This window comes from Apus apus, chromosome 2, assembly GCF_020740795.1.
Source record: "Apus apus isolate bApuApu2 chromosome 2, bApuApu2.pri.cur, whole genome shotgun sequence".
Classification (NCBI taxonomy): domain Eukaryota; kingdom Metazoa; phylum Chordata; class Aves; order Apodiformes; family Apodidae; genus Apus; species Apus apus.
Genome location: NC_067283.1, coordinates 113,302,468 through 113,328,143, shown reverse-complemented (window position 1 = coordinate 113,328,143; position 25,676 = coordinate 113,302,468). Strand labels below are relative to the sequence as shown.

Here is a 25,676-nt window from a genome sequence, read left to right as displayed (position 1 = left end):
GTGAGGGTGGTGAGACACTGGCAGAGGATGCCCAGAGGAGTTGTGGCTGCCCCCTCCCTGGAAATGTTCAAGACCAGACTGGATGGGACTTTGAACAACCTGGTCTAGTGGGGGGTGTCCCTGCCCATGACAGGGGTTTTGGAACTAGGTGATCTTTAAGGTCCAGCCAAAACCATTCTATGATTCTATGGTATGAATGTGGTAATGGGCCTGAGCCTTCATCTCTATGGAGATGAAGGTTTTTTTTTGTTTGTTCGTTGGTTTGTTTGTTTGTTTTTTTCCTGTGTTGGGTTTTTTTCTCCCATAACACCATTACCTCATTTTCAGTTTCATGTTCTGTATTTACTTTTTATATCCTACCATGACTGTATTTTAGGTAAGTTTGATCTTGCTGTAAGGTGTTGTGAAGACATAGACCTGAACCAATGCAGACCTGGCAGTGAGACATTGGCATGGCTTTCTTGCTTTCTCTTCCAAAGCTAACTCATTCCAAACTAGTCTCTCCACAGCACGGTGCAACAGAGCACTTTTTTTTTTAGGGGACCGTGAGGCAGCATATCTATATGGACTGCATGGTGCTGTGTAAGCATATGGTCTCCTTCAGAGCTGGTTCTTACAGGGCCCTGTATTGTAGAGTGTAGCCATACATTCTTGTGCCATACTTAAGATACCCAGACGAGGTATAAATGTGTTATAGATGTACACTGCAGTGTTGTGCAAAGGTGCTGGCCACTTTTGGTATCAGACCCATGCATGTAGAGCCATCTTGATTAATCTGGGTGTATCTCCTTGTGCAAACATCTCCCTCTGCATTGTGAATGCCGTGCCATTTCTGTTCAGTGGTGAGTTTTTGCCAAAATTATTTTGTGCAGGATTTCTCCTTGGTTGTACCATAGAAATCACGGGGGCAACTGTCCCTTGAAGCTGACTACCCATCAGATTTCTCTTAACAGCTCTCTGTAATCATTAGCAGAAGCACCAGTTTCTTTTGTGAAAACCATTTATGTAATTGTAGGGAATTTAATGAAGTGTCTATTGTTTCATAAATAAGAATTACATATTGGAGCTGTTAGTGTATGGCACCCAAGATAACTAATTGGAAATTCAGCTTCTGAGGTTCTTAATGTAGATTTGCCAGTGAGGCCTGTAGTTCGTAATACTTGGAAGACAAGGAATATGGTGCTAACAGTCAAAGCTAAATCGAACTGATGTATATGTAGATTTTTGTGCCTGCTGTCCAAGCCACTTCATGAAGTATTTAGTCTCAGATTTAATTCTGTATGGCCAGTTTTCCCATTGGAATACTGCAAAGAGCTGTAATAAGTAACCAAATATGCAGCTTTAATCTCCCTCAGCTTCTTTTTAATGACACAATTACTCCCTCCAAATTCCCTAGCGTGCTGTTCTTTTTCCCTCTTTGTTAAGGTGGCTTGGTATCTTTTCCCTTCCTGTAGAGTGGAATATTCTTTGCTGTTATTTTGAATTCCACTGTTTAAAAGTTACATATACTTCAGTAAAACTGAAGATTTATGAACCTTTATGAGACAAAATCATAATACAAAAATTCTAAAGCAGTGGGAGTGTTGGAAAGCATATGTCCACTATTGAACATACACCAGTGTTGGTGTGAATTATTTCAAACAGAAACCTAGACCAGAAAATACTTTCAGTCTCTTAAAAAGCTAGTGAAACCACATGGAGAATGTGGGTAAAGTTTTGTGAAAATCCAGTTTTACATATGTGTTATACAGTTCCTGCAATTTTCCCAATGTCTTTTATAATTAGAGTACTGTATTTCATGACACCATTATAAGCCTCACACTTCTTAGTAAAACATTTCTACAAAATGAAACCCACTCATTCATTGATGTACATATTTTAGTAGCTAATGTGAATACTATTTTGTGACAATGTAAAATTGTTTATGAGTGAAAAGACCAATCTTCTCTCATTCTCATTAAAGAAGAATTACCCCTGTAACTGAATTCACTCTGATTTGGGATAGATGTTCTGGAAATATGAAAGCCCATATACTGTTTAGAGTTGTTTACATGCCTGTTTGCTAGTTAAGTCTCAGAAGCATCTAAAATAGACTAAAGAGTTTCTACATTAATAACAACACTATTAAAGTAACCTCAAGCTTATACACATGTTTTTCTTTCTGCATTTTCAGTAAGATGCTGGCAATTCAATGGCAGTGTTAATGGAGAGAAAATGCAGCTCTAGAAGGGGGTAAACCATATTTGAAATCTTCTATGAGATCTTTAATTTTTAGTAAGAACTATCTCAAGAGATTTCTATTTGAGTGGAGAACATCTTACAGCTGTTTAGGTACTACAGTTGGGAGATAGTCTAAAATCTGCAGAAAATGAAATCCCATGTTTTCCTGGTTTAGATCCCTGAAGTATATTTACGTTAAACAAAACTCAAGAGTGCTGCCAAATAATCTGGAGAAGTAAGTAGCATACGATCTATAGCAGCTGTGGAGTCTTCAGTCTCACTCTGCTGAGTTGTATCTCTAGTCAGTTTTGGGTTACTAATGCTATTTAGGTATAGTACCTTCCAAGTAACATGAAAAAGAAGAAAATTGTCCGTGTTATTTTGAGATTCAGAATAGCAATAAATACTCAGTAAGTTTTGTTCTGTGTACTTTTTCCTGAGGGGTTCATCCTGTGTATTTACACTTAACTTTGAGAATAAGAGATTTCTATTTCTCACCAGCACTGTCTCAGAGAAGAAACTAAGGGTATGGTTTGATAATACAGCTAAGAAAGGTTACAGCTGCTAGACCCCCTTCCTGCTCTCTGATTTCACTTATGCCATCTCCCTTGCTTTTTGTAGCATTCACAGTGACAACTCTGTTCTGTGATACAGAAGAAAATGTAATGTTTGCTGTCTTTTCACCAGCTGTGAACTTTTGGATCGACTCAAAATATATTGTCCAGCTGCATCCTTAGATCCAGTGCAGTGTTTGGGCATCTTTCAAGCACTTTCAAGTATTGAAGTGATCAGCACATAACTCACCTTAACAGTAAAGTATTCCTAGAATCATAGAACCATTTAGTTTGGAAGAGACCCTTACGGTCATCAAGTCCAACCATAAACCTAACACTGCTAAGTCCACCACTACACCACATCCTTAACTGCTACATCTGCACATCTGGGGTGCATTAGAAAGGGTGTGGTTAGTAGGTCAAGAGAGGTTCTCCTCCCCCTCTATTCTGCCTTGGTGAGGCCGCATCTGGAATTTTGTGTCCAGTTCTGGGCCCCTCAGTTCAAGAAGGACAGGGAACTGCTTGAAAGAGTCCAGCACAGAGCCACAAAGATGATTAAGGGAGTGGAACATCTCCCTTCTGAGGAAAGGCTGAGGGAGCTGGGTCTCTTTAGCTTGGAGAAGAGGAGCCTAAGGGGTGACCTCATCAATGTTTACAATTATGTTAAGGGCGAGTGTCAGGAGGATGGAGCCAGGCTTTTTTCAGTGATGTCCAGTGATAGGACAAGGAACATAGCAGATTCCAATTAAACATCAGTAAAACTTCTTTACTGTGAGAGTGACAGAGCACTGGAACAGGCTGCCCAGAGAGGTTGTGGAGTCTCCTTTGCTGGAGACATTCATAACCCTCCTGGACAGGTTCCTGTGTGATGTGCTCTAGGTGGCCCTGCTCTGGCAGGGGGATTGGACTAGATGATCTTTTGAAGTCCCTTCCAACCCCTAAGATTCTGTGATTCTGTGATCTTTTAAACACCTCCAGGGATGGTGACTCCATCACTTCCCCAGGCAGCCTGTTCCAGTGCCTGACAACCCTTTTGGTGAAGAAATTTTTTCCTAATATCCAATCTAAACCTCCCCTAGCGCAACTTAAAGCCATTTCCTCTTGTTCTATCTCTTGTTACTTGGGAGAAGAGATGGACACCCACCTTCCTACAACCTCCATTCAGGTAGTTGTACAGAGCAATGAGATCTCCCCTCATTCTCCTTTTCTCCAGACTGAACAACCCCCATTCCCTCAGCCACTCCTCATAAGACTTGTGCTCTAGACCCTTCACCATCTTCTTTGGACACACTCCAGAACCTCAGTGTCCTTCTTGTAGTGGGTGGTCCAAAACTGCATACAGTACTTGAGCTGTGGCCTCACCAATGCTGAGTACAGTGGGACAATTGCATCCCTGCTCCTGCTGGCCACACTATTCCTGATATACACCAGAATTCCATTTGCCTTCCTAGCCACCACACTGCTGATTCCTGTATCCTAAGACTTCAACAGAAAGACTCTAAAATATCTTTATGTAGGCACACACCCAAATGCATTTTGTGGAATTTGCTCCTTGAGGCTGCCATGTAACTGTTAGTCATTGAGGCATTTAGCATCAGGCAACCTAAATGCTTTAGTGTATCTACCCCACAAGCAGTCTGAAGTCTCAGAGGGTCCACAACACCAACACACAGGCAGCAAACTCTATGGACCCTTATCAGCATTTTCATTGAGAAGCTGCAGGGACTGACACAAAAGTGTTTAAAGACCACTGGGGACAAATAATTGTTAGTATCTTTCTAAAGCTTGTAAGGAGCATGGCATTTAGTATAATAGCTGAGGTGAGGACAGAAAAATTACTTGATAACTGAGGCAAATATTTTATGAGCAACACTAACATGTTGGTATTGAAGGGACTCTTGTGCTTCAGTTTGCTGTCTTCAGTGTATTTTTCCCATATGTTATATATGGCGGTAGTGAAGTCAATGTGAAGAAAGTTACTCCTTTTTTTGTGCTCTAATTCTTTATTTCTTTTCCTTTCCCAATCCTTCTAGACTCCATAGATGGGAAACATGCTCGAAGGACTCAGTCCAGTACTCCTCTGGGAGAATTATTTGACCATGGGCTGGATAGCTGGGCTACTTCCATTTTTGTGCTTTCTTTTTTTTCTGTCTGTTCCCGTGACAATGGGAAGACTGGAGTTTCTGTATATACAATGTATATATATTTAAGCATTGTCTTGTTTAACTTTATGTGTTCACACTGGGAGAAATACAACACAGGAGTTCTTTTTCTTCCTTGGGGATATGATATAAGCCAAGTGGTAAGTATTTATCATTCCTGTTTCAGTTTTGTTTTTTTTTTTTGTTGTTGTTGGGTTTTTTTAATGTTTTCATAATATTACAGGAATAGAAAAACAGAGCTCAAGGCAAATGTATTTTGCCAAGATTTTGAATGTGAAATAGCATAACCCTAAAAGTAATTCAGAAATATTTCCCGCATTTGCAAAGAAGGAACACTCCCTAGCAAATTGTCAGCATCAGAGATTCATTGCCTTGCAGGAATAAAAAGGCTTTCAGTGAGCCAAGCAGTCAAATAGTGCCCATGAGAATGTCATTTAGCTGCATTTGATTTGTGGTATTAACAAAAATTGTTATGCTATCTGAAGCCGTAAGCAATTTTCCCACCAACACTAGGATCTGAAGCAGGATGTGAATTAGTCCAAGAAACTACACAATACTAGACCAATAATTATAGACCTTCTCAGTTCTACCACCTCTACATCATACATGGTAATGGATATAGCATTGTGCCTATACAGCGAGCATGAACTGTTGTCACATGAGTTTTACTCTTTAAAAAAATACAGGTTGGGGTTTCCTCTTTGGGAAGGGCATTCAGTAATGTGAATTATGTTATCAGCCCACAGCCAGTCCTTAGCTAAGTTCCTGATTGGCTTACAGCCCTACCTTGTGGTGGACCTCTTCAGAAACATGACCAGGGCACCATGGTGAGTGGTGGCTTCATTGCACAAATGAGTAGTAGCAGTAACAAGCTCACTGCACTGCCAAGGCCCCAGCTCTGGGATTTCTGGGCTGGCTTATCTGTTTCCTAGATAGCCAGGCTCTTACAGCCTGAAGACCACAGTCCCAGTCTTCTGAGCTTCCTGTTACTAGCATGAGATGAAAGGTACAGCCAAATACACGTAATTGAAAAGAAGTTTGACAAATATTCAAATATGTGTTTTAATGGAAATATAGTATTTGAATTAATGGCTGCAGATGTATTGCTGTAAACATAATCAGAATCCAGTGGTTTGAGAACAACTCAGAGATGGTGGTCCAGCTGTGGTGCATCTGTTTTGTCCCCTAGAAAATAGGTTGTGGGAGAAGAAGTTGGCTCGGCACTAAGACATTAGGCAAACAGCTGGTCCGCAAGTTTCATCCCTGTCTGCGTAAGGCTTCTTAGTGAAGTTCTTCCAGCAAGAGAGGAATAGCTATGTTCAAAGCAATGTCACTTGTTGCTCAGATGATCCCTGTAGATGTACATGTGAATGTTTAGAAAGCTCATTTGGATTACTACAGCATCCCAACTGTATTAGTGGTTAGATATGGGAGTGGGTGTCAGCTAGCGGAGCAGTACTGTTAACTCTGTCAGTGCCTTTTAATGACCTGTGCCTCTGTCACTGCTTTCACATCTGGGAAATAATGGTAATAACATTCCCCTGACTGACAGATTTGTGGTGAGGCTGAATTTCAGTGAAGTCTGTAAACTGCTTTGATTAGCTTGGATGCAAGGTGCTAACAAGTGCTGTTTCTCATTCCTCTCTGATGCTGAATTGCTGTCCTGCGTGCTTCCTTTTTAGTAGCTTCTGTGATTGTTTGCCTACAGTCAAAATGATCAGCATATACATGTAAGGATTTTTTGATGCTATATAGGACAGTTGTTGACAGCAGTGGAAAAGTGTAGTATTGAAATGTCTGTATGTCAATTTTCCTGTCTCTAAAAATTAGCTTTTGTAGGTACGATTGCCTGTGAACAAAAACAAGACAGGATTTCTAGCTCCAGGTAGCATTTTTTACATTAGTCCAGACTACATTTCACGCATACCAGAAAGTACATCACTTTTTTTTCCCAGCTGTGCTAACTAGCCTAGGTAATTTCCCTACAAATTTCATACAATGTGTGCACTATTAAAGGTAGCTCTTCACCTCCAGCAACTTGGCGGAGAGGATACTGAGAACACTAGCAAGTGATTGATGGTAAGAAAGGTCATGTTCTTCTTGCTGGTTAGCACCACCCCACACACACTTCTTTGCCAGATATTCCCAGTCATATTCAAAGGCAGAGAGGGTGGGAGCACTCACAAGCTGCTTTCAGAATAATTCTCAGCACTTAGTTGACTGTTTCATCCATGGCTTTCCTAGCTGGATTGCTGCATGAGCGTGCCTCTCTGCTCTGTCTTCAATAATTCCCCCAGCAACATGATGCAGTAGCACTGGCATGTCAGACATTTGGGTGGGCTTCTGCTTTTGAAATTTATGGTAGCCAGGAACTTTGGACTTCGTTATCACCACAAAGCTCAGGAAATTCAGTAATTAGTAGAAGTGTGCAAATAGATAGCTGTTGACCTTAATGATAACTGGCACGTAGCTCCCAGGTCACTGCTGCTGAGTCAGTTTTGCTGTGTGTAAACACAGACAGCCGGCTCACTGGCTCCATGTTAACTGGGGTATGGAAAGAGCTGCTGTTCCTCATGAAAAAAAAAAAAGCCTCATTATAAATAGAGAAATTTGTGGCACTTATGCAGGTCACATTTTTCTGCAGCGTGATGACTCGTCAGAATTGGTAACCTAATTGTGCTAGCTGAGCTGTAATTGGCACTCCAGTTAGCTTTGATTACAGCAGGGAGTGATTTATAGGAAACGGTGGTGTGTAAACTTGAAAAGTGGCTGTAATGTGTCTGAGAGATGCTTGGTCAGAGGACTGATATGTTTGTAAATCTGGAGTCAAGGAGTCAAGGCATCTGCAACAGTGAAAACTCTTCCTCCACCCTCCCTCCACTACAAGGAGTTACCTACTGCTGAGTCTTCTGTGGGCAGAAAAAGATGCAGGGAGAGGAGCCTCTTTACATCCTCTCATCCAGACAATTTTAATGCACTTCTAACTAAGCACAAACTCCCAGAAGGCATGGGCTACAGAGAAGCCTAAATAAACCCTTGCTGTGTTCTTGCATACATCTTGTTACAAGCCCAACTGAAGAAAGATAATACCTGCATATTAAGTTTCTTAGAGAAGAGACAAGTTGAGTTCATAGTAGGGGAACAAAATATTATTTTTTTCCTCAACAGGAGGTAGTGATACGTCTGCTTATATCAGGGCTTCCTTAAATGTAACAGGGAGGTACCTTTTGTATTCTTAAATGAAAGTTTAAAAGTGAAAATAAGAGCTGTGTGAGAGCTGGAGTGACCCAGGTGGTTCCACACTCCTTTCCCTCACTCTTCCCAGTCAAGAGGGCAAGCTGCAAAAAAGCGCAAAAGCATAATTAACCAGTGTGAAAGGTAACAGGCATATCTTTTTGGCCCAGCCCTACCCCCATGAAGGGGAGGATGTCCAGAAATCCTATATATAGGCATGCCTGCAGGCATGGATGCTTGGACCATAAGCCCCAGGTCTGAGGTTTGAGATGCTTTTCCAGCTATTTCTGCCCAATGGCTTTGGATGGTCCCACCTAGGCTCTCAGGGATAACACTCTGCCTGCCTTGAAACTCCAAATAAATGAAATATATGATCCATGTAGTAACTTAAACATTGTAGAATTTACTTTTCTCCTTCCTTTCAATCAGAACAGGGGAAGTGGTTTTTTGGATGTCATATACCAGGTTTTCTTTTGAGAAGCAGTTTACAAAACTCGTGCTGAAATACAGTTCATATGGACTTTTCCTGTGTATAAAACAGAAATGGTGAAGCATTATTGAGAAAAAAGAAAATATATGCACACACACACCATCTAGCATACTTTAATCACAAAACTTACACTTGCATGAGTGGAAAGACATGAAAGAGATGGTGATTTTAAAAAATCAAATACTTCAGAGAACAGTTAAAAGGCTAGAAGCTAGGAGAAGCTAGGAGATTTTGAGAAATTATACTACCTTATGGTTCTGGAGAATTTTCCTAATGCCACATTAAAGAAGTAATACTATGAATTGACAGAGGACAAAGGTGACTATGTTGCTGTGATTTACAGACTTGTGACAAAATAGGGAGCCCGTGGTTAGAAGCTGGCTGTCCTGCTGGTCAGCCATGTCAAAGGGCCTACAAATTAACACTGTGTATTTTCAGATTGTTGTCTGTATAAGTACTCATCTTCCTCATAGATAACGCCTAGAGGTGTGCTGACATCTGACAGTGATACTCATGACTGCACTGCCAAAATGTACTGACTGTAGTAATGGATAATACTGAAGTTCCTCTTCTATCACTTGCCAAAAATGTCAGTTCTGAATTCAATGTGTGAGGGCATATTCAAGCTCCAGCAAAGCCAGCTGGAGTTTTGCCACTGACTTCGAAGGGGCCGGGAGTCCGTTATCATGTCTTATGGATAACATAATGCAATTTCTTCAGAAAACCAAATAGCTCTGTTGTAGTTGGTTGCAAAAACTACTATACGTGTCCTTCATTTAGACCAAATGGCTCACTGTCTTCAATGGCCCGATACATAACTTTCATAGGAGTGCCTGCTCTTCCCCGTTGCAGATCTGTTGTGCTGCTTGTTCTTACAGGGGTGATTAAAACATTCAATTCTTCAATGCCCCATTCAAGCCAGTCTTTAAAACTCACATAGTGATAGGGCAAGAATCTTGAAATTAGATTACAGAAGTAAGTGAAGTCAAAGAAAGGGGTGTCTAGGTGTAATAGGGAGTTTAATGCACATCGTTGTTCTGCAGCTCATCTGTGATCTTAAGTAGCCTGTTACTTAGAAAAGATATTTTCAGAGTATTTGTAAATTAAAGCAATTAATCTGATTTAGAAGACGGGTGGAATTGGCAGTGTTAGGTTTACAGTTAGACTCGATGATGTTAAAGGTCTTTTCCAACCTCAGTTATTCTGTGATTCTATGAAATACGTTTATGGAAGATAAAAATGAAGAAAAAGCATAGTGGTAAATTATATTAGTAAAAAAGGAGTATTAAAAAAAATTAAAAAGAAACTAAAACAAAAATAGTAAAATCTATCCTGTAAGTGAAGATGGAAAATATTTGTCATCCCAGAATGAGAAGCTGTATTGCACAGGAAAAATGAAAGTTACTGTCTGTTACCTGGGAACAGATACATGAATATGTAGTCTTCTGAATGGCATTATCATTAACATAGTCGTTTTGATTTAGAGCTAAAGTGTATGTTTGCAATTAATTCTTAAACTAAGTCTAGAATAGTTCAGGAGGTTGAGACATGCAGCATGAAGCAGACAGCTCCTTATGAGTCCCATAGCAGGACTGAACAGCTGAAAACGAACTAGCCAAGAGAAAAAGTGGGGCAGCAGCTCTTGTGTACGAGCTTGGCTGCCAGCAGTAGAAGGGGCTGCACCGGTGGGTGTCCTGGGCTAAGCCAGGAAATGGGTTTCAAAGGAGAGGGGGGTCCCTTGAGGAGGTGGGCTCAAGGGCTTGGCAACCACTGCAACACGTTCCGTACTGCGCTTGCACGTTACACAAAATGAAAAGGGTAGAACTTCAACAATTTGTGCCATCGATTGTAGGCGGTGCTGCTGCAGGTGATGGGTGCAAAAGGCATTGAAGTAGCAGCTATCGGGTTCTGACTGTGTTAAGCTTTCTGACCTCAGCTGGGTCACAAAATTCACTCTGAAGTGAGAGTACATATTTACATCTCTGCTGAAACTGGTGGCACTCAGGCGAGTGACTCATTAGTCTTTTCTTTGAGTCCTTTTATTCCTAATGACGTTTGACTGTTTCTTTTTGTGTCCTGTAATGAATCTGTCAGATGAATTGAAAATCAAGGAAGACTTCAGCTCCCGCCCCTTCCTTTTGTTTCTTCACATTCAATTTATATATATTTTTTTTTGTATTTCAGGTGAGCTTAGATTTTTTCCCCCCCCTTTTTAGTTACTCTGATGTGATGAGTTCAGGGGGCTGTACTGCAAAAATAATCCCATTTGCTATTTCTGAAGTCTACATATGAATACACGAAAGTGTATTTGCAGTGGGGAGACTGGGCTTTAGGAAGGGATTTAGAAGTTGGGTGTTTTGAAAGGGTGTGTCACTAACACTTACCACATGCAAACAGATGCACACACTAGCAGGGGAGTTGCTTGCTTACTGTACTTCATATGTTTTAAAAAATTGTGTTGATGACCCTGAAAGCTGCTTCACTGCTTAGAAGTAATTGTTTTGGGATGACAGGGTAAGTCAAGTAGAGACAGGAGGAAAATAGCTTTTTTTTTTTTTTTTTTTTTTTTTTTTTTTGCCTTGGTACTATGATGATAAGCAAAATTTTGTGACTTTAGAAGTTAAGGATTGAAAATGCTTTATCCTTTTTCTAATAGGTATTAATTGCAGCATATCTGCTCACTGGTACTGTTGGTGTGGAAGTCTGGCAGAAGCCTTTCCTGTTCGGTTATTACATCACAGATGTATTAGTAATCTTGCTTATAGGTAAGTGTCCAGATCTGTGGAAAACTGTACTGTTTTTAAATTATTTTTATTATATATTTCTTTTATTTCTTTCATAATTTGTTTTTTCTCTTTCTAAGTGTTGGCTAGTCCAAAACCCAGATGAATAGAGCTTATTAATATTGGAAAACTTTGAAAGATACTGTCAGTGTAGTTTGAAATAAGCATAGAACTTTTTTCAGCTGCTATAGCTAGACTGAGAACAATAACAATTACATTGTAATAAGTTAATAACATGGTAGTCTTCATAAAAAATGTGTGTTTGTGAAATGGCTTTGATGTGTTGCTTGAAAGGAGAAGCAATCAGCATATAGATTTTAGGGATTTTTATGTGAAAGTACAAACGATGAGAAGTGGGCACCAAAACAAGTATTTGACATACAGAGCCTAGACCTACAGGCCAAGAAATGTCTTCAGAACTTGAGCCAAATGGAGGGCTTGGATATAGGTGCCCACCCAGTGCCGACACTTAACTAGGAACTGTCTGAGCATTTTTTGGGGACTTCTGAATCCACTGCAGAAAGATGTGTTCTCATCATCCTTTCCCATGGAGGTACTGGCTCCAGCCTCAGCCATGCTTCCCAGTTTCCAGTTTGGAAAGGACCCTCCGTTCAGGCTGTGCTTCTGTGAGCAGCGTGTACCAGGACTTTGTTTTTGACCGTCCTTTGAGATTTACCCAGAGTATAAAACTTACCGTCTGTGACCAAGATTGTACAAGTGTTGTGTTGGATTTTTTTTGGTTGGTTTGTGTTGGTCAGGTCTGTTTCGGGCACTCTGAGGAAAAGAAAGGAAGGACGAGGCAAAAAGAAGCAGCTGCCTGTTCAGCAGTGATAGAATTACTCGGCTTGGCAGAAGTTACAGCTTGGAATAGCTTAGTTTATCTTGGCTATAAAACGCCCTCTGGTGGCTGCAGGGCAGTGAGGTGTGAGGAGTGACACATTCTCCAAGGAGCCCAGCAAGTCCTGGAGAGGGGTGCTGGCTCTCCCAGAGGCAGCAGGTTGGGCCCGTGTTGGCCTTAGGCACTGGTGTGGGCTAGTCCATGGAAAAGTGCCTGGCTGGTGCTGCCCACGTCGCTGCATTTGTTCCTGTCACTAAAGGACGTGGCAGCCTGTTCAGTGAGTGCACCAATGGCTTCCCTTGGGCTTGGGAAGTCATGGGAGAAGGTTTAATTCAAACTGTTCAATCTGTTAGGAAGGTTTGTTATAGGGAAGAATATCAAAGTCATCAAATCTGCAGAAGCAAGATCCCTTTTTCATGCTCTACCAATACCAGCTGTAAAGCGAGGTTTGATGGACTATTCCATTGGAAAGCATTGGAAAGAGGTACTGCTTCTGACTCATGTGGAACACTTGCATGAATGGATCTGTGAGGAAACAATTGAGTATTTGTCCCATCATGGTCCCAGCCAGATTAGGCATACATAAGAGTCAGTCAGAAGATTTCTTTAAAAACTTTATTGCACAATATCCACAATGTCATTAACAGGCCAACTTTTGCAGCTTAATTATAGTTAAATATGAGGTTAAAGAATGGAATAAATTATCTTTGTTGACTATTAAAAAATTAGTACATCTCTTCAAAACAGGCACTAAATTTAAATATTAAAAAAGTAGAATCCTTCCACTGAGGATCCTGCTGATCCAGCAAGCACTGCCATTTCACCACAGGTTTGAATCTCCACTCAGCAATAATGATTAAGGTTATTATCATTGGATAACCTGTGGCAGTGAATATGGATGTATAAAGTTTGTAGAAACTTGGAGTAAATTGCAAGCCGTGACAGCAGAAAAAAAGTGTCGGTCTAACCTATACCAAGGGCTGAGTGGTCGGGAAGATTAAATTATTCTTTCCCTTAGAGAGGCTGAAGCAAGTGTGTCTTGCTCAGCCAGATCCACTTGTATCAGGGCTCCCACTGTCTGGCATGCTCAGTTAAATGCCTTTGTGGCTAGTTAAAAAACAAAGGGATGTAGTAGGCCTCTGGTGCTTTTTATGAGTTAGTTTCCCAGGACCCTGAGAGGAGCCATTAAACTGTAACTGGCTGTCCTTAACCATCTGATGGCATTTAGTAGTCACTAGTGGTCCTTTTAACAATGAACCTGTAGCTGCTCCATCAATACTTGGCAGAGGTTTGCATGTTGTTTCGTGCTTTTACTGTTCTGCACACAACAGGAGTTCAGCTGCTGAGCCATCACTTCTCCAAGAGCAGCTGGGCTTTAGCTAGTACCTTCTGCAGTGGGAAGAAATCCAAATGGGATGCACAAAAGTGGAGTTTTTCAGATGTCTTTCCTGGAGTTACTGTGGGGAAAAAAGAGAAAATAGCCCATGTTTAACCTAGGGATGAACCCTGCAACAGCACCTCCTCAGAGGAAGCTGTGGTATCACCAGGTGACACGCACTCACTGAAAATAATGGAATTTTTATCAGGTGCCAGAACACACAAAGATACACATAAAAGTGCAGCAATCCCGGTGTTTAGATTAGATGTCTTAGGAAAGCCTCTCAAGAGAGAGCTTTACGTATGTCCCTGGGAACTGTCTAGCACACTGTGAACACCTGTAGGAAGGCCAAGTGTCAGGCTGCTGAACAGTGACCTTAAAAGGACTCCCCTGTGAAGCAGAGAAACTTCTGCATCGTATTTTATGGGAATTTTTTAGCTACCCAGTGAACAGAAACCCGTAGTTTTTCACAGGCAGTGAATGCAGTTCCATCTTGCAGCTCCAAAACACACACCTAGTTGAACACCAAAACAAACGAGCAAGGCCATTCTCCTGTTTCCAAAGCATGTTGTCCTGGCTTCTAGACAGAACTGCCTTTTCTCTCCTAGCATGAAAGGAGCCAGACCTTTCTTAAGTTATGTGCCTGTGTGCTCAGCTGGAACTAATTACCTCTGCTCTCAGGCAGGCTCCTGTGGATGACACTCCAAAAGCTCCCTTGGGATGTAACCACAATTGTCCTATAGTATTTTCTGGCTAACTAGGGTTCCTTCAAAGGGCAGCACTGGGCTGAGAGCTATAACTTATTTTCACCCCTCCAGGGTCTCCCGAGTGTATGGCATTCCCTGTCACTGTGCTATCAGGTTGAGAACAATATAAAATATTTACAATAAGCACTTTTAAACAGTAAATTCCCCACATAAAGTCTAGTACCACAAATGATGCTGTAGACTTCATAAGAAGATTTTCACTGACAGGTAAAAATTAGTGGTTCAGGGAGCAGCATTACTAATTGATGATGGTTTCTGTCTCAGATTGCAATTAAATGACCTGTAGTAGGTGCATGTTCTGAATGAAGCATTTCTCATTCTCGGGACATTCATACTAACTCTTTATGTGATAGGTATTATAATGTCTAATAAAACTTGAGTTCAGGCTGCAATCCTTCCCTCACTGGAGAGTTTTAGATGTCTGTTTTCCTCTACCTAGCTGTTAATTTCCTTGAAACTTACAAGAAATTTTTTTCAACCTATTTGTTCAGAATTGACCAGAGGGCTCAGAAGTTATGGTGGGATGCACACAAACACGAAAAGTGTTATCATGTTAGATTCATTCTTTAAGAAACCAGGTTGGAAAAATGTCTTCAAGATGCACAGAAAGATTCCTACTCCTCCTTGGTATGAAGTGCAACCACAAGAACAGTCTTTGTGGTTAAAGGATCACTAAAGCATGGAGTGGTTATTCTGTACTTCATTGGTGTGTGGCAGATGGGGCAGACTGCCCTGTGATAGGACAGGGACCAATGGGTGCAAACTCAAATACAGGAAGTTCCACCTCAACATGAGGAAAAACTTCTTTACTGTAGGGGTTACAGAGCATGGAAACAGGCTGCCCAGAGAGGTTGTGAAGTCTCCTTCTGTGGAGACTTTCAAGACCTGTCTGGTTGTGTTTCTGTGTGACCTGCCCTAGATTCTGTGGTGATTCTGCTCTGGCAGGGGGGTTGGACTCAATGATCTCCAGAGGTCACTTCCAACCCCTAACGTTCTGTGATTCTGTGACAGTTCTGTAGTGACACATTTGAGTCCACTCTATCTGGTCAACAGTGCCCAGATCTGAATCCTGTGGCAAAGCTGAAACGAATTTTCAAAGTACAGGTTTGAACATGAAATGTGAATGGAGTGCTAACATCAGTCAGAGATCTGAAACCTGAACTTTCTTTTAGACATGGGGCCAAAGCATTCAGAATTTTTTCCTGTGATTGATATTGGATTAGGTTCTGTGCAGACTTCTGCAGAGTGATTGTTCCTTGAAGTTCACTCCTTGTCTGAGTTACTTAAGTATATAAAATGAGGAGTAAATACATAAATGAAAACATAAGCAGCAAAAAAGTAATGAGACCAAGCCACAACACATGAAATGTAGCAATTATTTGAATTCTATAAGTGGGAAAGCACAGTTAAGCATCTAAAACTGCCTTGTCCTTACACTGTGTCCTCTATCATATGTATCAAAGGAGGACACAGAAGTCCATGCAGTGGGCTCTTTTTTTCAGCCTCACAAAGTATTTAAAAGGCCGTGGTCAAACAGACATGATCTGAAATTCACATTTATTTGGTTAAGAATGGATTTTTTTTGTCTCTGTCAGTGTTAAAGTAGAAATGTGCCTGTAATTTTATTCATTTGAATAGATCTGGAAGTCCTTAATCCTCAGCTGGACATGTATCTCCTATAAATCCATCCAGCATATCTGCACCACAGCAGGCGGGCAGATTCCTTTTGGCTGGAACAATCTGAACATGGTCCTCCACCTCTGCTCCAGGGAACTGCTGCTGAGTAAGGCAGCCTGCTCTCTCATACTGGTCTTGGAAAACTTCTGATGCCTCCACTGCAAGACCTCAGGGTTCTTTTATAGCAATGCAAAGCAGCAGTCACAGAGTCGATGTAAGTGCATTTCTGGCTGAAGTGGAAGGAATTTTTCTTTATCTTTTTTAGATGTATTGCTTACAAGTTGTTTCTGCCTCGGATGGGTATGTCATTCTGCAGTGGTTTCCTAGAGTTCCCATTGCAAAGTGGCTGATGGTCCTGCCTTACTGATGGACAGCTGAGTGATGAACTACTAAGTTCCATTTTCAATGAACCATTAACCACTTTCAAAATGTTGTCACTCTGACAGGCCTTGACTAGCTTTGTTTTAAAAGGGTGGCTAATGTGAGTTGGCTTCTACATGTCTGTCACCAATTTAACATTTATTAAAGCATTGTCGTGACAGATTGTACAAGCCTTTGTTGAAGTAAAGGGAGTGAAATACCCAGCTGTCACTCAAGATATATGTATGTAAGAAGCAGCTGAGCTCATGTTTGGAGTAACTCATCTGCACCAGTCAGAACAATAACGCAGAAAGCAGCGTGCTGAAGGCTGGAAGCAGGGCAGTGTCACGCGATGCTGATAGCAAGTGGGAATGGGCCTAGTGGTGTAAGCCATGAGGGGTCATTTCACGGGCGGTGGGAGCCCCAGAGGAAAGTCAAACGTGGAAGCTCACCTGGCAGACTCCTTCTGGAAGTCAGCTTGGGCTTTTCAAACAAAGATGCCTTTTCTCTGGTGCTTAATTTTTGCTCTGCCCAGAAAAACAGAATGGTGTATATGTGCTGTGTGAAGAGGACTACACCAAAGCAGGATCTACATGCATTGACTAATTTTTTAATCTATAATGAATCAAATGCTCCATATGCTAATTGTTAGTTTACAGCCCATTTCAAGAGATAGAAATGCAGTATATACTTCCTTAGACACTGTAAATAACCTATAAAATCAACAAGTGTGACAAATGCATCCCTTTACAATCTTTATACTCAAGAAGTATCTTAGATACTAAATATCTAAAGCATACGTCAGCTTTATGCATGAAGACAATGCTCATGTTTACACTGTGCTCTCAAACCTTGCAAAATCATTTCACTGCGTAGGTCTGTTTGGGTGTGTTTTTATTCTATCCTTAAATTGCTTAATGTATTCAGACTTCACAGGCTCAAATAAGTCTGAAAATTATGTACTCTTTTTTCAAAGCTTTTTTTCCCAGTTACTAAGTGGTTCTGAGTTTGCCATTTTATATAATAAAAATAATGATGATGATGATGATGATGATGATGATGATGATAATAATAATAATAATAATAATACAATTTTATAGTTAGTGGGCAGCTCAATATGTAATTATTTGTTTGCACAACCACTTAAGAGAGTTGTCTTCTCAAGACATGCCTGAGAAAATCACACGATTCCATAAAAGGCTGCTGTTCCAGTTACAAGTGCTTCTGAGTGTTCACCTTTTGATACAGCTTTTGATTCAGGCACGGATCAGTGTGCTAAACATTCAGCATGTTAAGATATTTTCATGTGCCTGGTGGAAGAAATTTGGAAAAAGACATGGAGAAAATATTTGAAGATTTTTCGAAGCTAATATTGAGGCCTACAGATTATTTTTTTGTTTGTGTAACGGCTAAGAAAGGTAAATGATGTATTTGACAGCCCATTTAAAGGAAGTATTGTCATTATCAACCCAGCCATAGCAAAGCCAAGCAGGCTACTGGCCATGGGGCTGTGATGGCAGCTGAAGAAGAAAAGAGCAGGGTGGTGTATTTCATTTGTAGGCTGAAATGCCACTGAAACTGCCTCATGTTAAAGAAGTGATTTTTACTGGGCTTAGCTTCTGCAATATGCCCAGGAGAAGGTCTGCACAGCCCCCTTGACTGCCTTCCCATCGGAAGGAATGCTCTGGGGGATCTTTTTCTGGGGGAGTATAGGGTGGGTACTTTTCTGAACAAATGCCCACAATTTCCAGTGTGGTGATCACCCACATTTAGATCCCAGTATTGCATTGTCTCATTTTCGAACTTTTAATTATCAGGAAGAGCCAGTTCTTTACAAACGATATTTCAATGCTTTTCTTAGAATGTTTTACTTCTCTGGAACTTAACAACAAATGCAATTTACGAGAACAAAGGTGTGGAGAAGGTACACAGCTAACATAAACATTGTCCTTCTTTGAAGCAGTATAATTTGTTTTAAAATAGTGTCTTAAGTGTCTTGGCTACCTACTTATTTAGTGGTGTTTGCAATCTGTGAAGTCTGATGTTTTCAGGAACCTGCCTGCCTGCAACAGTTTTTCTAGCTTTGTCTGAAATAGCATTTTCCAGAGCTGACAGTAGTGTCAGCAGATCCTTTCTGGCTGTACCCCCTTTTTCTCTACAACAAGCAAGTCTGTATTTTGCAGAAATGCCTAAATTAGCTCAGGTACAATAGCTACACTTAGCAATTGCACCGTGCCATGGAAACACAAGAGAGCTGTCAGCAGGCCCTCAGTAGTCTTCAGGGCATGGTTTAAGATGTCCTCATGTAACTGAACTTAATTCCATTACTGTTAGTCTAGACTGACACTGGGGACAAATGTAGCACGGTATCCATCACATGCTAGCTTTTGGGTTTTTTTGGTTTTTTTTTCTCTAATTCTGCAATATCACACATTTTAGTATCTTCGAACTGAATTTGAAAACACCAAATGAAATCTAATGTTGTCTCTAGAAGTGACGGGAATTATATTTTTGATCCCTTTTACACACGTGCATATATATATATATAAAAATACATAAATATAAAAATATATATGTGTGTGTATGTATGCATCTCTGTGTTCACATATCTGTATATTTGGAAAACAAGATACACCTTTATTTCTGACGTGTCCCTAATCCTGAATTCTTGAATGCATGGTCTTTTCTTTGTTTGTTTTTTAATATGGACAAAATAATTACTGGTAAAAAGCTTTGCATATGCTTATTAATCTGAAAAGGGAGTCAGGATAGTGCAAGGCAGAGGACTGACCACAGGATTGTACCTAAATCCAAGGATTTGGGCTTGATACCTTCAGCCTGGTGTGACACAAAAATTCCCTGTGTGTGTCTGTGCCACCCATCTGTGCTTTAGTATTTCTGCCTTTGGTACATGCCTATGTTCTTACAGTTAAGTCTCAGAATTTAAATCAGCTGGAAAATGAGGGAAAATATTACAGGAGAAATTAAAAAATACTGGAACAGCAGTAATTCTTCCCATAAACACTTGAGTTCTATTTTCTGTAATGTGTTAAAAATGGCTAATACACGAAACTTGACTTTTTAAGAGGATTTTAAAATCAAAGGTGTGCTTTTAGGACATTAAAAAAAAAGAAAGAAAAAAGAAAGAAAAAGCTGCATCATCATGACTTGGTCAGTGCCTGGGTGGCTGAGGGCCAGAGAGACAGCAGTGGCTTTGCTTTCCAGGCTGCACCTTTTGTTCCCCAGACCAGCAGGGAATGGCAGCAATGCGGAAGCAGCAGTTTAGCTCCTGGGCACAAAGGGATCCTTAATGCCAATTAAAAAGCAGACTTAATGAGTACCAAAAGCAGCCCCCAAGCCAGGCCTCCTTAGCTAAAAAAAAAAAGATGGCAAAACAACATGTTGTAGGAAATGATGGAATTTTGAAAATCCCATAAGAAGCAGGGGAACACCCTTTGCTTTCCCTACCGCATCCTCAGCTCTCGCTCTGCTGAAAGGGAAGCAGGATAAAAATACAGAGGAGTAACTGGTGTAACTGCCCCAGCCCAAAAGTGGCTCCTAGCTAGCTGGGGGATTGTTTGTGGTCAGTGTGTTATTTCTAACTAAAATGGCACTTGATAAAAATAACAAATTGTTGGCAACCCTTGCTCTTTGAATTCTATTTCTAGTTCTAGTCTCTATTTCTGTTCCTCTCGGTTGCTTTTCTCCTAACAAATCAAACTTCAGGATTGCAGCAGGAAATTTAGATTTAACCTCAAGAGTCAATGTTTTGTCTCATGTCTGCTCTAATGTGATACAGATGTTGGAACTGCTGTATGTAACTCAAGATTTTATTGAGCTAGCCCTCCCCGCCTAATAGAAAACATAGCTAACTGGAGTGCACATTAAACACAGATCATTCTGAAGGCACTAAGCTTACGAATTTTAGAAATATATTTACAGAATACTTGGGATATTACTTCAGCTGCACATCCTTCAGCTGTTTGATGCAGAGTTCCTGCCATGGTAAAGCAGAGCACTTTATCTTACTTGTTTTAGAAAGCAAAACCAAGGAGTAAACATGTAAAAATGCAATACCTGAAATTATTTACAAACTGGGTATTCTTTTGTTGTTGTTGCTTGTTTTTTTTTCCCCCCAGTTCTTTGCTTCCTTCTTTTTAAAAGTCAATCAGAAAGACAGGAGTTTATCCATTGCATCGCTTTTTGCTTTCCAGCAGTCCTGATCTCCACTGCTCCTGATTTCTTAGTTTTCTCTTCAGTTGCTGCTCTGGCCAGAGCATGCTAAACACTTGGGCATGTCTTTGATGAGGACCGAACTGTAAACACTGGCATTTCTCAAGACTGGACTATGCCATTTCAGCCCCAGTTCAAAATCAACTGAAATTCATCCTTTCCTCTGTTTGTTCTTAGTTTTCCTTATTTCTAATAATGAGATTAATTTTTGCTGCTTTTCTGTACAAACAGTACACTGTGTTTCTTGAATGAGATTTTTTAAAAGTAAAACCAGAAGGTTTACGATGTCAGTGCTTTGCTTGCCCATAACAAAATGGGAATTATGAGTTAATTTATTGAATGAAAACCAGTCCTCTTGTCTTAGAATGTAAAAGCCTGACAGAAATATGCTACCCAGAGCAATCTCCAAGCAGCAAACAGATCAGGGAAAAGGCCTTAATACACAGAAAGTGGGGAAGAAAACCAAACAAATACCAAAGAGCTCTGCAGGGAAAGACATAGAAAATGAGTGTCACAGATCAAAAAAAAAGATTTTATATACATTTTCACCAGTTAGACTGATTCATCTGTTGCTTTTTCATTTAAACCTTGAACTTCCACTTCTTGCTGGAAGTCTTCTTTGAACCTCAGTGGACCAATGTATTTGGGATGTTTGTGTTAGAGAGGGCATCACTGGTTCTTCAGGCAGCTCCAGGGCTGCTCACAGCCATGTTGGCAATACTGGTAGCAATGCAGATAGACACAGTGTTATCAACCATGCATCCTTGTCCTTTATGGGTTAAAGCTGAGCTCCAGAAAGACCACAACTGTATTAAAAAAAAAAAAAAGAAAAAAAAAGAAAAAAAAAAAGGTGAAAAACCTCATGGCCATATAATGAAATTTAATTCATTTCAGCCATTCTATCAGAAAAGCAGATAATTAGTTGAACCTAAGTACATTGAACTATAAACCTGTTACTTCCCCAGTAATATGGACAGCCCTGTTTGAGGTTAGTAGTCTTTATATATTCCATTGGAAAGCTTTTGGTGTAAGACTTGGTTTTTTTTCTACGTAAATAGAGAGCAGCTCATGCAAAATGATCTTTGTTGGGTCCAGCAGAAGAACCTGTATGACAAATAAGTGATGCTACCTACTAACTGCATTAAATATTTGAAAAATCTTTCTGGTCTTGCCACTCATTGCACAAGAAGATCTGTATCAGCAACTATTTCTAGCAGCTAACTTTTGCAAAAATGAGGAAGGTTTTGTTATCGCCTAAAGCCTCCAAACTCAGTTCATATCCTGTAATGACTACAGAAATACTGACTCATTTTTAAAAGAGAGCACTGTAGGAGGAAACACTGAGGTTATCAGTGTAGCAGGACTGTATATCATTATATATGGATCTTTTTTTCTCTTCCAGGCTTCAGTTTATTTCTTTCATTTCCACAAACACTATACAACATTCACAGGTAAGCAGATTAACATTAAATAAGTTCTATCCCTTCCCATTTCATTCTGTATATATAACAGTTTCCTCATGTGAGAAATAAATGTCAGTAGCCTAGCTTCTTTCAGCCAGATGCTGTCCTGATAATCTAGTAAAAGGTTTTTCTGGTCAATTCTGAGACTCTGACTGGTTTCTTTTCCATGTTTATAACTCAAATCCTCTTTTACTTGCCATTCTCCAGGCAGTCTCATGCTGGTCCTGCATAATAAACTGATGAAAGCTCTGTAGTTATAAACACTGCATTTTATTTGCAGTCAAATGTGATTTGTAACTTCTACCTGCGCTAGGTGAAGTTCTGTAGCTGATCATCCTGCACTCCATGAAGTACTTTATTGTTTTCCAGATCCCTCTGTACAACTCTTCTCTGTGTGAAGTCTGCAGATAATTGCCATCAGATACAGGCGAGGCAGGTGGCAAGCTGTGATTACATCTGAGAGTTGGCTTGCTGCACCTAGGCATTTTATACATGGTTAGTTTATACTCCAATGGCCTATTTTATTAATGCTGCCTGCTAGCTCATTTCACTCATCTGTCACATCAGGTCTCTCAGATCCTAGGTGTCCTAGAGGAAGGACTGTCACTGCCTGTCTTCAGGAATTAGTGGAAGTAATGATTAACACTTCAATTTTTGAGAGGCTGTGAGACAATAACACAGCCAGGACGTGTGGGGCAGGAAAGCCTGAGGACCCACAGAAAGGCTGGGCTTTGAGGCAGGGTGCTGGGAGTAGCACTGGGAGGAGGCTGGGGACCAGTGGTGCAAGGGACTGGTTCAGGGAAGAGCATGAGAACACCTCGGGCCTGTCAGTTCCTGGTAGTAGCAGCAGTTGCCCTGATGAACATTTAGATTTTGCGTTCTTTCCTCTCATGTCAGGACATATTTTTAGTGTTTTCTCTTTCAAGTCATCATTTGGCATAGCTTTTCTCGAGGCTTCCGGTGGGTTTATCATTCCTCTGAACCAAAGAGCACAGTAATTCCAAACATGCAGTCAGGGATGCCTGAAGGATGCACACAAAAGCTATCTGGTGATGAGGAATATGAGTTTTCCAGTCATCTCCGCTCTTCCTTCATCCTGCTGCCTGTTCTCAGTTGTTAACTTATCAGAAAAATACTCGTTTTTGGAATGAGAAAGATATTTATTGGATTTTTGTCTAGCTGTTTCTATAAGTACAGGTGTTCAGTGATTTTGAACAGGACATTCCCCAGCACACTTCAAACACAGAATTGCTCTTCTGAACTATTGCTATGAAGAAATGGTTTAATGATAGTGAACTTCAGTAAATTAAACCTCCTTCCCCTTTTATAACCTCTCATTGAGTTTTGCCTGAATGAGACAGATGCAAAAGCTCTTGATCTGACAGTTGCCTTGTCCCAAGCTGACAGAAAATGCAGTCATTTTCTACCTTTAATAGTAATACCTTTAAAAGACAACTTAAAATCACCAAGAAAACACAATGCAGCATTAATTTTCCCATAGTCTATAACTAGCAAAAAAGCCTCCCCTTTAGGCTATGCTTTGGCAATGATGCAGGATTGTTTAGCAGCGGCATCTCTAGATCTGAACAACAGCAGTGCCTGCCAGCCATGTGCTTGACTGTGTTGCTACCAAAAAAAATGGGGCATATTGGCTGAAGTAATTTCATGCCTGATGTCAGAGATTTCATCCTCTAAAAATATATGTATTTTGAGTTCACCACAAGCCTGCATGCTGTGCACTTGGATGACAGCTACAACAACAGGGCTACTGCAGCTCACTTTGTGTATGATGATGAGCTGGTGAAGCTGACCAGAATCCATGTAAATAAACCCGTATCATTTTATCCCAGAAAGAAAAGTTGCTCGGGTATCCTACAATTTCTTGTTAAATGTCTGGGTACTTAGCACATTTTTACAAGTAGTTGTGTTGCAAGATGAAATCTTGGGTTGAATTTAGTTTAAAGTTACTGTGTCTAAACAGAATGGATAAATTTTCTTACTCCATTAAATAATTTTATTTATTTACAGAGCATATTTAAAGAAAACACTGAAGAATGATTCTTTGTATGAAGGACTCCTACCTCTTGTGTCACCTCTGTTGCTGTTCATTCTTCTTACAGTCTGGGTGGTTTTCTCTCCAGGCAACATATTAGCAAAGCAACCAAGATTGTTTTTATGGATGGTTGGGGTTGCTTTCTCAAATGTTATTGTAAGTATGTTTGTGGTGGTGGTGGTATTATTTAGAGATAGCTTTCTATTTTTATATGAATAAATAGAAGGGAACAGAAACTGTAGTTAAACTCAGCAGAATCACACTCTTGTAGGAAAATACACCACAGCAGTTGTCTGCACACTTACACTACCACAATACTTACTCTACACCAGCATAACATTTTTATGAGTGTTCTTTATTTTCTGGGGAGTTTATGAAGAGCCCTGGGGAGGCCTTACTTACAGAAATAGAAAAGATATTCCTAACACATAGGCAGAACTCAGGCCTTGTCTGAAGTAAAAGGAAGCTCAACACAAGCATTGGTTTACCAGCAAGAAGAGTAGGAGGGTTGTAGCCTTCACCTGCTGCCGTGCCCGTTAGTGTGGTACGTGCATTCCTGTATCCTACAGCTCAGCTGATCCCACATTTTCCCATCACAATTTGGAATAAGCATTTTTAGGGAAAAGACATAAAGATGTGCAGGGGCCTCTCTGCCCACAGGTTAGTTTTTCCTATCATCCCCCAGTGTCCCCCCTTTTAATGCCTGTGAGGCAACATAAACCTCAGTGTAGCACTAAGAAGGGCAGCCAGACCGTAATACTGAACACTGCAGTTCACTCAGGGCTTTCTTTGCCAGAGGAAGCCCTTTGCCTCTCATCTTGCCAGGAGAGAGCTGAGGGACCTGAAGACAAGCTGAAAGGTGTTCCTCCATTTAATGCTAAAATACCCTTTAGGTTAGTGACTAGTGCCATTTTAGGAAAATAGTCTCCAACTCCATCTAAAATCATGTCACTGAGCAACTCTACAAGCAATTTAAAAAATGAAAGGCGTGAATTGCCTTCCATTATGAGAGAGAGATCATTGAAAAGGAAGGATTTTAAAAGAGAAAGCATAACCCTTCTAGAAATTTTTATTCAGGAATGGAAAATAAATCGTAATTGTGAAATTGTTGATGTATCCTATAAATGTATGTTTCTGAGAGTCACAAATCAAACGGTTCCATCTTAAGGACTTAATCTCACAACAGGGTATATTCAGAAGTGTAAGTTTTATCGTATGCATTTTTTCATTATCTAATCCATCCGTTTTTCTTAAGAGAACAGTGTAGATTCCTAAATGAGAAATACAATTATTTCATATCTGTGTGCAAAGTATTTTCAGAGTTTGGCAGATGGCAGGGTCTGCACATACATCCTAACCAACTGAGAGCAATTGTGGCAGGATGCTTGCAGAAGTAGTATGGCAAACCAGAAGTTTGTTTGTGGACTACAGTTGTTAGGCATTAAGTGCCATGCATACTCTTCA

General features: G+C 40.4%; 1 protein-coding gene across 2 annotated transcripts in view; it reads left to right on the top strand.

Annotated features, from left to right (window-relative positions):
* Positions 1 to 25,676, top strand: part of LOC127380600 (ethanolaminephosphotransferase 1-like) — a 55,715-nt gene that overhangs the window by 24,067 nt on the left and 5,972 nt on the right. For both annotated transcript variants that reach the window (XM_051609813.1, XM_051609814.1), the window contains 4 exons: positions 4,808 to 5,076; positions 11,317 to 11,425; positions 22,099 to 22,147; positions 24,188 to 24,368. In XM_051609813.1, the coding sequence (XP_051465773.1) occupies positions 4,808 to 5,076; positions 11,317 to 11,425; positions 22,099 to 22,147; positions 24,188 to 24,368 (608 nt within the window). The remainder of the gene's footprint in view (positions 1 to 4,807; positions 5,077 to 11,316; positions 11,426 to 22,098; positions 22,148 to 24,187; positions 24,369 to 25,676) is intronic.